This window comes from Mus musculus, chromosome 1 (assembly GCF_000001635.26).
Source record: "Mus musculus strain C57BL/6J chromosome 1, GRCm38.p6 C57BL/6J".
NCBI classification, from domain to species: Eukaryota; Metazoa; Chordata; class Mammalia; order Rodentia; family Muridae; genus Mus; species Mus musculus.
Window position 1 is genome coordinate 37,528,158 of NC_000067.6, and position 14,046 is coordinate 37,542,203.

General features: G+C 45.3%; 1 protein-coding gene across 11 annotated transcripts in view; it reads right to left on the bottom strand.

Annotated features, from left to right (window-relative positions):
* The window catches only part of Mgat4a (mannoside acetylglucosaminyltransferase 4, isoenzyme A), a 101,721-nt gene extending 88,818 nt beyond the window's left edge, over window positions 1-12,903 (bottom strand). For 6 of the 11 annotated variants that reach the window (XM_017320966.1, XM_006496026.2, XM_017320961.2 and 3 more), the window contains exons 1-2: window positions 12,808-12,890; window positions 7,882-8,247 (exon numbers count right to left, since the gene is read on the bottom strand). Coding sequence is in view for 6 of the 11 variants with exons in the window: in XM_017320961.2 (XP_017176450.1) it covers window positions 7,882-7,975 (94 nt within the window). In the remaining 5 variants the exon portion in view is untranslated. The other 5 variants (XM_017320964.2, NM_173870.3, XM_011238526.3 and 2 more) reach the window with 5 other exon arrangements.
* Window positions 12,904-14,046: the final 1,143 nt, after the last annotated feature.

Below are 14,046 nucleotides of genomic sequence, written 5' to 3' on the forward strand. Positions count from 1 at the left end.
CCCAATAGTAGGAGAGAATTTTAAGGACAAAACAAAAGGAGCTAAAAAAAACAAGACAAGTAAAAGAATACACTCACTTGCGAGCCTCCCAATGGACCTTTTATGTGTCACCTTTGCTGGGTTAAGGGATGCCCAGAGAGCTGAGAAAACATTACTTGAGGAGTGTCCACCTGTTTCTGGGAGAGATTAGCATGTGAACTGATAGACTGAGGAGCGGGGAGCACCCTGACCAAAGAAAGTCCTTCATATATAGAACCAACTGTTGGCATTTAGTCTAGGCTCCACCCCACAGTTACCTGGCAACAGCCAGGTGTGCCTGACTCACTATAAAAGAGGCTGCTTGCCCACTCTTCGCTCTCTTGATCTTGCCCTCTCCTCTTGCTCTTGCTCCTGCTCCCACAATCTCCCTATCCTCGCCCCCCCCCCCATGTGCTCATGGCCAGTCTCTCCTCTCTCCCTCTCCCTCTCCCTCTCCCCCTTTCTCTCAACTCCCCTCCCCATGTCCTGAATAAACCCTATTCTATACTATACCATGTGGCTGGTACCTGGGGGGAGGGGGGAAGGGTGCCTCAGCATGTGCCCTCAGAGGCATCCCCTTCCCCCACACCTTACGGCACCCCCACCAAACATATCCTGCCATTTCTTATCTTTTAATAAAACACAGCACCAATTGTCCTGTATACAGACCCTTTTGCCTGGAGAAGTGAAGGGGGTCGGGGGACACAGAAGAAAGAGTTCTAAGCAAGAACATTCTGCCTTTGGACTCCCTGGTTCTTGGACCTCCCAGCCTGGACAGCTCACCTTACTCTTGGGTATTTGGGCTTTGACTAAACTAATACCACCAGTCGCCTGATGCACTGTCTTGCAGGGGTCTCCTGGGACTTCCTGTCCACGATAACCCCAGGAGCTGATTCTTATAATCAATCTCCCTAGGCTTCACTTTGGATCCTAAATGCCCCTAAAAGGTCTTCCCCAGTAGAACCAGCCTGTGGCACTAATGGTGGGCTCTTTTAGAGGTAGAGGCTAAAGAAAGGAAACTCAAAGTCAGACCCAGGACCCCAGCCCTGTCTCTTTGTGTAGAGGGGGGAATTGGGGAGTTTTGTTTGTTTGTTTGCTTGCTTTTATTTTTGAGAGTCTTGCTATGCAGTCCGGTCTGGCCTTGCACTCCAGGGTAGCTCCTGTTTCAGCCTCTCTATGGCTGGGACTATGGGCATGCAACACCAAGTTCCTGTCTTTGCTTCCTGCCTGTGATGAGGTGACCAGGCCACGTCCACCTTACATTCGCCACCTTGATTGACATATAGCTCCACCACCAGAGGCCCAAAGACAACAGGACAAAAGGACCCTGAACCCAGACCTCTGAAACCACCAGCTCACTTTCTCAGACAGTCACAGAAAGCTAGCACATCTCATATGTAAAATAAGGGGGAAAAAATCACTAGAGAGTTTTGGGTATGTACATATATGTACATTCACTGCATATACAGTTCCAATACAGACGCCCAATACAACAGCAGACATGAGCAGAATAAAGAATTAGCAAACTTAAGCAAGATCAACAGAGGTGACATACGCTGAACAACAATGCCTCAGAAAAGGGGACCCCAAATGTCATGCTGTGGTGCGTGCGTGTAATGGGAACAAGAGGAGGAAGAGAAAACAAAAAGGAAGAAAATTACTCAAACAAATCAAAGCTAAATAATTATTATATGTATTTTAAAAACAGAGAGCTCAAAAAAGAAAAAAAAGGGGGGGTGTAACGCAAACTCCAATTGAAAATGATAGAAAGTTTGTCAGACAATCATCTAGAGAGCTGAGAGAGAGCGAGAGAGAGAGAGAGAGAGAGAGAGAGAGAGAGAGAGATCAGCATGTATGAGGGCATCCAAACAGATCAATAGCCAGCTGCCTCAGCAGGGATTACACACACACACACACACACACACACTCACACACACACACACACACACACACACACACACACACTCACACACACACACACACACACACACACACACACACGTTAGTCAAGAGGCATTCAAAACCACAACAAAAACACTGCCAACCAAGACTCCCCGGTCCAGGAAAAACGCCTTTCCAAATGAAGTCGCGGGCTGGAGAGACAGCTCCGTGATGAAGAGCATTTGCGCTCTTGCTAAGGGCCTGCATTTGGATCCCAGCAACCATACAACAGCTCACAACTGTCTACAACTCAATCTCAGGGGCCTTGGTGCTCCCCCCTGGCCTCAGGCACCAGGCATGCACACGGTGCACATACATAAATTCAAGCAAACACTCATACACATAAAATAAAGAATTAAAGTGTGTAGACTGCTCTTTTAAAGGTCTTGAGTTCACTTCCCAGCACCAGTCAGGCTGCTCAAAACTACTTGTCATTCTGGTTCCAAGGGATCTGATGCTCTCTTCTAGCCTCAGTGGGCATCCACACTTGAGGACAAGTACCCACACAGACACACACACACACACACACACACACACACACACACATTTTTTTAAATCCTGTTTAAAAATGAAAAGTCAAATAAAATTGTCTAGAATAAACAAAAGCAGAATCCATTACTAGCTGACCCATCTAACAGGAAATCAGAAAGGGCATCCTCCAGTCTGACAAAAAAAAAAAATTACCTCAAAAGATAATCCAAACAACCCACAAAGAGCGTTAGTAATTATGCAACTATAACAGACAATGATAAATGCATCTGCTTTTTCTTTTTATTAACCAATTTTAACTTAAGAATATAAAATAACAGGCATAATGTATTGTTGGGTCTGTAATGTTGGGAAATGCATGAATAACTGCCAGTAACAGCAGGGGGGGGGGGGGTAAATGGTGATCAAACTTCCGCAGGCCGAGGAAGGAAAGACAGATGGTAACAACATAATTGCAACAATACATAATGGCAGATGTGAGATCATAATTACAGTGCATTGTTGGGTTTGCAACATTAATAGATGTAAATATATGTAACAATAATACCAGGCAGAAAGGATAAAAGCAAACAGAGGCATCAAGGATTGGTATTTCTTATTCAATGTTAAGTGTGTGCATATGAGTTCATGATATCAGACGAGCGCATGTGTGGAGGTCAGAGACCAATTTGGCAGAGCTGGGGCTCTACATGGGCCTTTACATGGGTTCCATGGATTGGACTCTAGACACCAGGCTTATATGGCAAAGCCTTTACCCCCGACCCATCTGATCAGCCAATCAGTAACATTACTATATTGGATTAAAATTAAGATAATAAAGTCTAAAGTTGAGTTTGGATACACTAATACACACATACACACACAAAACCTGGAAACAGTGAAAAAAATCATAATTTTAATTGCTACACTACACTAGAACTTGATTAATGAAAGAAATGAGGATGGAAAGGACACGAAAGATGGAAAACAAAAAGAAATACAATAAATCTAACTGCATCAAAAAAAAAAACCCATTAGATACAAATGCACCCACAAAACAATTTAAAGATGGTCATCAGACTGGGTAAAGAGACAGACCACAGCTCCAGACACACCCAGATAAAAATAAAACCATGAAGTACAACGTATCACGGTTCACCCACTTTGACAGTCTGATGTTCCTCAAATGACTAAGTGGAGTTACCATAGGACCTAGAAATTCCGCTTTTCAACAGATCCCTCAAAGAAAACCTAAGACAAGTTCATGTTCATTATCACTAACAGCAGAAAGGTACAGACAACCCAAACACCCATCAAAGGATGAATCCACATTTGTTACATTTGTACAAAGACATCATTAGTGGCTGAAAAGATGGCTGGGTGGGTAAAGAGCTTGTTCTGTCAGCTGGAGGACCCGAGTCTGGATCCCTACATAAAAACCAGGCATTGCAATGGTGTCCATAACCCCAGCATTGGAGGGGACCCTGGGACAGCCAGACAAGCCAAAACAGTGAGCTCCAGGCTCAGTGAAGGGCACGGACTCTAAAAATAAGGTGGAGAGGGCCAGCTCAGTAGTCACAAGCATTAGAGCGGGACCGCACTTCCGAGAAGCTCACAGTCCTAGCACCCATGTGGGGCAGCTCAGTCACCTGTACCTCCAGCTTCCTTCCAAGGAGCCAACATCCTCTTCCGGCCTTTACACACATGTACACATACACACATAGGGACACATAAATATAAATAAATAAATAAATAAATAAATAAAAGATCGATAGCGGAGAATACAATCATTAAACCTGTGTCCTACACACATGCCTGTACACATTAAGTACACATACAGTCAAAACACATGAGCACATGCATAGACACACACACACACACACACGCACACACCATTCATTAGGAAAAAAGAAAAAAGACTGATCTATGCCACATCACAGTTAGACCTGGAGGCATACTAACTAACCGAAAGAAAAAATAGTCACCAAAGACCCACACATTACACAGCCCACTTATGAAGAAGTTCTGATCGGGGAAATCCGTAGGCAGGAAGTTGGTCAGTGACAGCCTAGGGCTGGGAAGAGAGATGCTGTGATAACTAATAGGTACGGGACTCACACCAGTGACCTCATGACTATTCAGCAAGTCCTCCATCACTCGGCTAAATCCCCACCTCAGCAGGGTAACCATTTTTACTGTAGGCATCCTACCCCCCCCCCCAGTGAATTATTATTCGTCAGTATGTTCAATGGTTGAATTGTTTAGTATGTAAATTATAACTCAATAAGGCTGTTTTAAAGTTCCCCAAACACATGTTTGCTGAAGCAAGCATTGCACAGGCGCTGTGTCTTAGGGACGTGATGAGCATGTATGTGGCCCTGAGTCAGGCGTGCGGACACAGACCGGCCAGGTGCAGGGATCTGCGATACTTACTTGGTTTTCCTGTTTCTGTATTGTGTTTGACCGTGGAGAAAGTTCCACGGTACCCGATCCACAGCAGCGCATAACACTCGGAATCATTCTCGTCCCATTCTCCCAGCACCCGCCTACAACTTTCCCAACCTTTCCATTTCCACGAACACGAACCTGGAATTCTCTCTTGGTTTATTTTATTTTATTATTTTTTTTAATGTGGGAATCCAGTATGCCCTGCTGAACTGGCTCCCTTCCCTGAATCCCAGCTTCCTCTCAACCTATGCCAATTTCATGGGCTAGCTCTGATTCTCCCAAGTAGTGAATGTAGACTATAACCAAACTAGCGCCCCTACGGAGCTGCACGCTGTGTACCCGCATGTGCCTGTCAAAATGAGCAGCTCCTAATTGCAGAGAGTGCATACCCTATTCCCTTTCAGAAATTGGCTCTGCACCCAATGTGCTCGCTTCCTGGCCTGGCTTTCACACCGTGCCTACTCTATAAAGCTCCATGAAGAATCACAAGCCTCTGCCCGCACTGTTCTGGGCAGCAAACTTTAGCTAGGAGCATGAGCTCTAAGGTACCTCTGCTACAGAAGGAACACATGGCCTAGCTAGCTAGCTAGAGTCTCTAACACCCTGATTTGATGTCTCCAACTGCAGAGCAGAGGCACTAATGCCCTAGGGATCATGAGGACTAAGCGGCTGATACATAAGGAACAGGACAAGCTCTGCTATTACCGCTCTCTTCCCCAGATGACCATACCGTATTTGTTGCCAGTCCCTGCTCAAAGGCATGAAGATTCTTCTTCTTTATTTTCATGGTTTCTAATATCCTGCGCTAGGCAAGGGACACCTTTATGTAAGGGACCACACCTACAGTTATATATAAGGAACCATGCATCCAGGTATATATAAGGACCACACATCCAGGTATATATAAGGGACCACACATTCAGGTACATGTAAGGGACCACACATACGGTTACATGTAAGGGACCACACATACAGTTACAAGTAAGGGACCATACATCCAAGTATATGTAAGGGTCCATGGTTATATGTAAGGGTCCATATATATGAGTATATATAAGGGATCATATATCCAGGTATATATAAGGATATACATTCCTTTACCAAGAATGAATAAAAACTTAAGTTTCAATTAGTCCAGCAGTGCCAAGAATTTTAGAAATCTTTCAAAATAACCAAAGCAGAAGGTACCTGGAAATACTAGATTGAATATGTGGAATCAGGTCTGCCCTGGAAAATCCAGTCTGTCTCACTGCCTGAACTCTCTAGAAAGAATCCAAAAACTCAACAGTCAGAGTGGTCACAGAAACGGTAGCAATCAACACAGGGGCTTTACACAAGCAAACAGAAGGCCTGGGCGGACCCCTGAGCCTGAGCAAAACAAAGCATAAAACCAGCATGGGGGAGACGTCAGAGCCACGGTGGAGAGATCTGACTATACACAGTACTGCATGGGGAAGGCATCTCTACTGTCCCAGCCCCCCTCAATGCTAAAGATAATCATATCATCATAAATTGTAATAGATGGAGCTTTAAGAAAAACACTAGTAATGTTGCTGATGTTTAAGAAACGAGATCCAAAGCAGAGAGATTCCAAAACAAAACCCACACTGAGGGAGAGTGGAGTTTCTGTATTACTAGAACTCTCCCAGGAGGTAAGTTCCCTGATAGGAAAAAAAAAAAAACAAGCACTCGTGTTATGGTCAGTTTTCTTAACGGTGAGTCATTAGCTTTATTTATGTCAAGAACAATCATCTCTTTGACTCTAGCGATTCTAATTACATCCTCTCATTAGGTGTAATCAAGAACTGAAACCAAGCCAGAAGGAAGGCTCAGTGAGTTAGGGCGACTGCCCACAAGCCATTGCCCTGAGTTCAATCCCCAGGACCCAGCTGGTGGAAGGAGTGAGCCAACTCCTGGAAGCTAACTTCTTGTCATCCAAATTATGTCAAGGTGGCACACAGGCAAAATAGCTAAATGAATGATACAATGTATTTCTAAAAGAATTTTCAGCTGAGACTTTAAAAGCATACCCAAATAACTTGCCTGGAGCAAAATTTTCACCTGTATTTCTCCAGTGCCTGAGCTAGAACCCAACTCAGAAAGACAGAAAGTAGGGGAAAGAATGTAAGGCTTATTCACAGATTACCTGTGTTTCTCATGTCCCTCTGCTTACGGTATACAAGCAGATATGCACATAGCTACGGTTCAAATGTATAAAGTATATATGCCCAGAGAGGTATGTATTACTAACACAGGCATAGAGACATAAATGCACAGCAGAAATCAATCATCTTTATGGGCCAGGAAGGCAATGTCAACAAGACAAGCGTCAAATACCCCAGGTGATAAACTCTAACAATGACTACGCAGCATCCCCAACACTGCCACCCTCCCTACCGTCAGCACTTCTTAAATCAATGCCAGAAAAGAGAAAACAAAACAAAACAAAGAGCAAAAGACCATCGCCCCTTCGAGTAATTCTAATCAACAGACAACAGTTCTAGAGTCTCCACACAATTATAATTTATGAAACTTCTAATATTACGATCAGAATTTCTCCTGATTGCCAAAGGAGCAATCTGTCAAGGCATGCAGCCCGAGGCGTTAGCCACACACCACCAAGTCAGGACTTTAACTAGTATGTATGTTTCCTGAAGGCCCTGATCACCCTCTTCGAAGTATTTTCTACAACACTGCTGGTATACAAAACTTTGGTTTAGCACACCAAAGATGTATTGATTGTGATGACTTGTAAAAAAAAGCCTTTGTTACACAATGTGGCTTTCCAAAGTGTGATCATAAGATACTGAAAACAAACGGGCAGGAGTCAGAAGTCTGTATCAGTCTGTCCAAGAAAACTGTTTCATTTTTGTATCAAAAAAAGCCACCAGAACAAAGACAGAGGCGTGAGCTGCAGGCATGCAGGCTCAACCTATTTCCACTCGGCTCACCTCTGTGGCATGGTGTACTCTGTCACCCACAGTGGTTCAGAGACCTCCTCCTTACCTTTCCCATTTTGCCACGTGGTATACCAGGATAGGGTAAGGAAGGACGTGACAAATACCAGCGCAGTGGCCACAGTTCCATTTCGGAGCCTCATCTCATTTCACCATCACACTGGTTAGCAAGTTGGCGATGACAAGCAAGACCGGTCTCTCTCCAGCCTCAAATCAACAGAATCCAGAACGCCTTGGTCCCGGGCCAAAAAAAAAAAAAAAAAAAAAAAAGCAATTGATGAATTGATGATTGAGGTTCACTTCAGATGCTGGGCAGAAGGCGTCAGGCAGCAAAGCAACAGTGGGTATTGCTATTCCAGATTGTCTTCGCAGTTTTCAGAGGCTGGGGGCTAAGGGATGCTTCTTTTTCTTCTTCCTGTCAGGGAAAGAAACGAAAGGAAAACTCACTAAATAATACAAACCAGAGGTTTCTCCATTTATTATTCAGTGTCAAAGGCAGACTCTTGTCAAGCCTAAACTGTACTTATGAAGACCACCCCCATATTAAAATGATTCATTTCTTATAGCAGAATTATAAGGGTCTTTTTCCTCAAAAAAAAAAAAAAAAAAAAAAAAAAGCTTCAAACTGTATTCCTTCCTTCCTGGCTGGTTCTGTCTATGGAAAACATAAAAATTTATGGTTGCTCATTTAAAGGGAGAAGTTGTGGGGCTCACAGATTCCCAAAGGGATCCCTAACAACTGAGCCTTAAGTTTCATCCCCCTCTCCCCGAGTTATTATTCCGCTGCATAAGAGCAAGCAATGGTTAAGAAAATAAATAAAAATAAGGGAATGTACAACTGCAATAGTTTGAAGAGTCTGCTGCCCAGTGCTGACTTATGGCATTACTGAAATGCCCTGACGTGCCTCTTTTCTTCCATGCCTCCAAATTTCATCTATGAAATAAGAAAGCGACGGACTCTGGTATCCCACATACCACAAAATCCTTACAATTATCAATATCCTCATCTTGAGTTTTAGAGAGACAGCTGGAAATATTTACACGTTCAGAAGAGGCAGTGATCTAGCCCACTCTCTCTCGGCCACAGCCTACCCCATTGGGTTATGATGCTCAAGAAATGAGGAGGACCGCGCTCGCTGTTCAGCTAACTAAAATTCTTTAGAACTGGAAAGGCATGAGGTTGCTAAGTAGAATGCCCAGCACAAGATAGGCCTTCAATAAATACCAACTGTATCAAAGAGAAAAATAAGCCAACAGATGAGCCAGCCCCTGCGTGGTCCACGCTAGACATAACTGGTCTCACCCCCTAGGGGCTTGTCAGGCAAGCGTTGATTTCTAGTGGCACCAAGGGGTAGCACCACTTCCTGTGATGCTACAGTAAATGAGCCTCTAGTGGGGTGAGTTACTGTACCTCCAAAAACAATTATCAGGCCCAAGAGACACATCTCTCAGTGGAAGGGCACGCCTGATTAAAGCAGCCATTTGCAGGCAATTCACAAACTACAACCTCAGCTATTTCTAGCACTGTGAATCACTGGGAATCTCCACTAGCCAAGGAAGACCACACAGGGACAAATGACAGTGTGATGGTGAGGATGGTTACTATACTTCACTGGCTTTTTTCCTTTATTCTGGGCAGTAACAAGACTTAAACCTTCACTAAGTCCTTACAGGGCAAGCGTTACAACCCCTATTTTATACACAAGGAGGTAAACCCAATGAGAAACCTCAGTTTCAGTAACTTCTAGGTTTAAGTTCTGTTTCTGTTTGTCTGCTTTTTGAGACATGGTTTCCCTGTGTTGCTCTGGCTGGCCTAGAACTGTCTACCGTCTACCCTCGAACTCACAGAGATCTGTCTGCCTCTGCCACTGCCTCTGCCTCTGCCTCCCAAAGTGCTCAGATTAAAGGTGTGTGTCACCATGGCCTGGCAGAATTCTTATCTGCTGCCTTTTGTCCCTCAGATTGACCGCTTACACCACAGCAGGACGGAGTTGCTGCAGGAGACAGTCGCAGCTCAGATGAGACTAGAGAGCCTTTCTGAGTGTTAACTTGGCTCGACAGAAAACATAAATTTTCCAAATGTATTACATTTTAAAAAATGTTTTCTGTTCTGCAGTAGGCACAAGCCTGTTATGGTATAAAAACTACAGAATGAACAGAAAATTTCACAGTCCAAATGTGCAACTCTGAACAAATTTCCCACTTCCTGCAGCCTTTGGCTAATCCCTCCCTCCTGAGTCCCCAACAAAGCCTGCCTGTTAGTTTCTCTGGCCAGGAGCTCTCATTTCCATGTAAAATTCTAGAAGCACTACATTCCACTGCACGGCCTGTGACTACCTGAGCACCTGGTATTCCAAAGAGGTTCTCCAAGTTGCTAAGACCTAATTTATTCACCTCCCATGGCTAACTTTATCCCAACTATGCCCATGCTGACCACCTACAACCAAAGGTCCTCACTGGGAAAACAAAATCCAATGATTTTAAATTCCACCAAGTACCTAATCTATTAGCTCAATAAAACACTCAATGATGACTTCTGACTCTAAGAACAGGGGCACTACCTCAGTAAACTGTGACTTGGAATTTTAAGCCTGGTATGACATTATACAAACACACTTTTCACTTTCTGTCTATATATAGTCATATTTTGCTTCAGGGAGGATTTTGTTGGGGAAGGGCAGGTAGAGCTGATTATTAGAATAAATATCTAGCTGACATAAATCAGGAAGTAGAGATATGCAGAATCATTCTAAAATGATAATTTAAAAGGTTTTATTAATGGGGCTGGAGAGATTGCTCAGCAGTTAAGAGCACTGTCTGCTCTTCCAGAAGGCCTGAGTTCAATTCCCAGCAACCACATGGCGGCTCACAACCATCTGTAATGAGATCTGATGCCCTCTTCTGGCCTGTAGGGATACATGCAAGCAGAGTGCTATATACATAATAAATATATAAATCTTTAAAAAAAAAAGTTTTTATTAAGCTAAGTGGTGGTGGCCCATGCCATTAATGCAAGCACTTGGGAGGCAAAGACAGACAGATATCTATGAGTTCGAGGCCAGTCTGGTCTACAGAGCAAGTTCCAGGACAGCCAAGGCTACACAGAGAAATCCTGTTTCAAGAAACAACAACAAAGAGAGAGAGAGAGAGAGAGAGAGAGAGAGAGAGAGAGAGAGAGAGAGAAGTTGTTTTATTACATACAAATGAAGCCTATATAAAAGTATAAATGCTATAGATTAGCCATCCATAATACCCCAGAAGCATATGGAGTATTAAATACTGGGCCTAAGAAGTTAGCAAACCCCATTTTAGGGAAGATACGGTTAGGGAATTCTACTAATAAGTTCTGACATCTCAAAAGGAGGAGGAGTGTTACACTCCACCGGAATGCAGCTATTCATTTTACACCAGGGTTTTCCAAACTAAGCTTCATCGTGAAGCACACGTGAATGAAATCTCCAGAGAGGAGGAAACAGAACACACCTCGTACCCTTAAACCACCCCAGGCAGCTTGAGGCTGGCTCGTTAGACACAGGTGACCTACATTTGTGTCCGAGGCCACATATGTGAATACTTATCTACCGCCCTTACCTTAAGACTGTCCTGGCTATATTAATTGATAACAACCAAGTCTTTGAACAAAAAAATGACTACGTAACTAGCCATTCCTCCATCCTCCAAAAGAGGCTTCAACTCTAAACCGCAGAATGAGGAATATGTTTTGTTAATAGATTTAACAATCTTGCATCTGGGTTTGTTTTTTTTTTTTAATTAAGTTTTTAAAGTGTTCTCTGAAATATCCCATATGTTCCACGGCTAAGAACACTTTGGTTAACATTTGGTAGAGTCCTTCATCAGCATCCCACAGACAAAACAGAGGTGCCTGAAAGAACAAGAGGCACGATTCATGACACCCCGGATCAATGAACACCATGACGTAAGCCTGCACAACTTTATAAACCGCAATTATGAAAAACTCATGCCCTTTCCACTTAGAGAACATAAATATTTCTTTTATACAGCTTACATAATTTCATTGTCTAGTATGTGTTATGATTTACACTCAGGGGTTAATGGAACCTATGTCACCATAACCTGTTAGTAAAACTATTCTTTAAGCATTTGGAAGAGAAAGGAGCCTGAACCACAGAGCGCGTGTTACATGATTCTAAATTTAGATTTTTACATTCAAGTGAATAACCATGTCATTCTTTTATCTTTTACTAAATAATTTGTCGGCAGCAAAAAGCACAACAGCAAAATAGATGGCAGGCTCGAAGAAGATAACATACCATCTACAGCTATTTCCGAATTCTAAATGTAAGCCGTGAACCCGCTCCTGAGATCACAACGCTTAGAGAAATAAAAGCGGGCGCGGGAAGCGTACCACTGCCACCACTTAACGCCAAGCCTTCCAGACATCACCTGTCACACCTGGAGGGGTCCGAGACCCCACCTGAGGTCGGGGAGGGGATCCCACTCGCCGCTTCCATGGGATGGAGGAAACCCAGGCCTGGGAGGAATCCGGGCTCGCTCCCCCCGTACCTCCCGGAACATCTTAGTTCCCCGCAGGCAAGCGGCCCCCGCCCTACCTGCCCCGCGGCGGCGCCACCTCCAGCCCCCCAGCCCCCCAGCCCTCCAACCCTCCAGCCTTCCAACCCTCCAGTCGCGGGATCCTGCCCGCAACTCTTGGTCTCGGTGCACGCGCACACAGCACTGCACTTTCCCGGTGCTCCGGGACCGCCCGAGGCTCCAGGCCAACCACCGGGAAGGAGCGCAGCACCGAGGGGCTGCGGCTGCGGCGAGGCGCGGAGGGCGGCCGGCCCGCGCCCCGCTCCCGGTTCCGAGGCCCGGTGCGCGCGCGATCGGACGGCGGCCTCGGGACGCCCCGCCTCAGCCACCAGCAGGTGGGTGTTCCGCGGACCCCGCCGTACTCCTCCTGGCCGCCCCCTGCCCGGCGCCCCGCGCTCCTCACCTGCCGCGGGCCAGGGCGCTTCTGCCGCGGCCGCCGGCGTCGCTGCTGGAGCCGCCTCCGCCGCCGCGGGCCGCGCGCCCCGCCCTCGCCAGGGACAGCCCCTGCCCAGCCCCCGCCCCAGTTCCCGCCAGCCATTGGCCGCCACTTCCCTAAGCGCCCCGCCGCCGCTGCCAGTGGCCGGCCAGCCTGTCACTCAACGGCGCAATAGAGCAGCCTATATATTTCTCCCCAGCCCCTTTTTGCATCGGTGTTGCGGCCGGGGCTGGAGCGCAGCCGCCACATCTGGCTTGTACCCTCCGGCCTGAGCGCATGCAACCTCGGGAGGCAACAAAGGCCCCAGTGAGCCCACGGAATACAACCTGGTCACCATGGCCTTTCCTCCTAGCTCTGGGTCCCATCTTCTGGCGGTCCAGGCGCGGTGACAGGTCCTGGCTCTAATCCAACCATAGCTTCCAAGGCCCGCTGTTCCAAGCATTACACTGCCAGCATCAGTGAGGAGCATCGTTATCCTCCAGCTTCCAGGAGGAGGCAGAGACGCAGGGAGGACCATTTGGAGCAACTAGAAGCAACAAATATGACTAGGGTTTAAAGGCACACCACTCAGTGCTAATGTCCCCGATTTTTCTACTATGCAGTGTTAGTCTTCCCTTCTCTCTTGAGCACGTGTCAGATGACCATTTCTTAAAGTTTAAAACTGGTTTCAGATCGAAATGGATGGACATCTATAGAAAACGTGAGTGGCCTGCCCCTGTGCACGTTATCTGTTAGCTATCAAGCCTGGCATATATTAAGATCTTTAATTGCTTCTTACCATAATCCCGGCAAATCTTTAATTGCTTATCATATATGTTAATCCCCATTTCTCACAGATGAGCTTAAAAGGTTAAAGAGTTTACCTGTGGTTACAGAGCTAATAAGATAAGAGATGTGTCTGTCCTCCCTGTTACCATAATCCTCCCAACAACACTGCAAAGACATACAAGAAATCAAAAAACTAGGAAACAGCCTTGTTCCTGGCAAACACCAAGGCAATAAATATCTGGATCAGAAGACGACAGTAATTCAAAAATAGAAAACTCTAGTATACAACATCGGAATGAGGGGTTTTTGTTTTTGGGGGGGACGTTTTTTTTTTGTCTCAAAATTAAGTGTTTAATAATTAGCTATTATATTTATAGGTTTCTCAGCTCTCCTGTGGTGAGATTTCTCTCCGTTGTTCCTAAGCTGTTTTCAAAATCC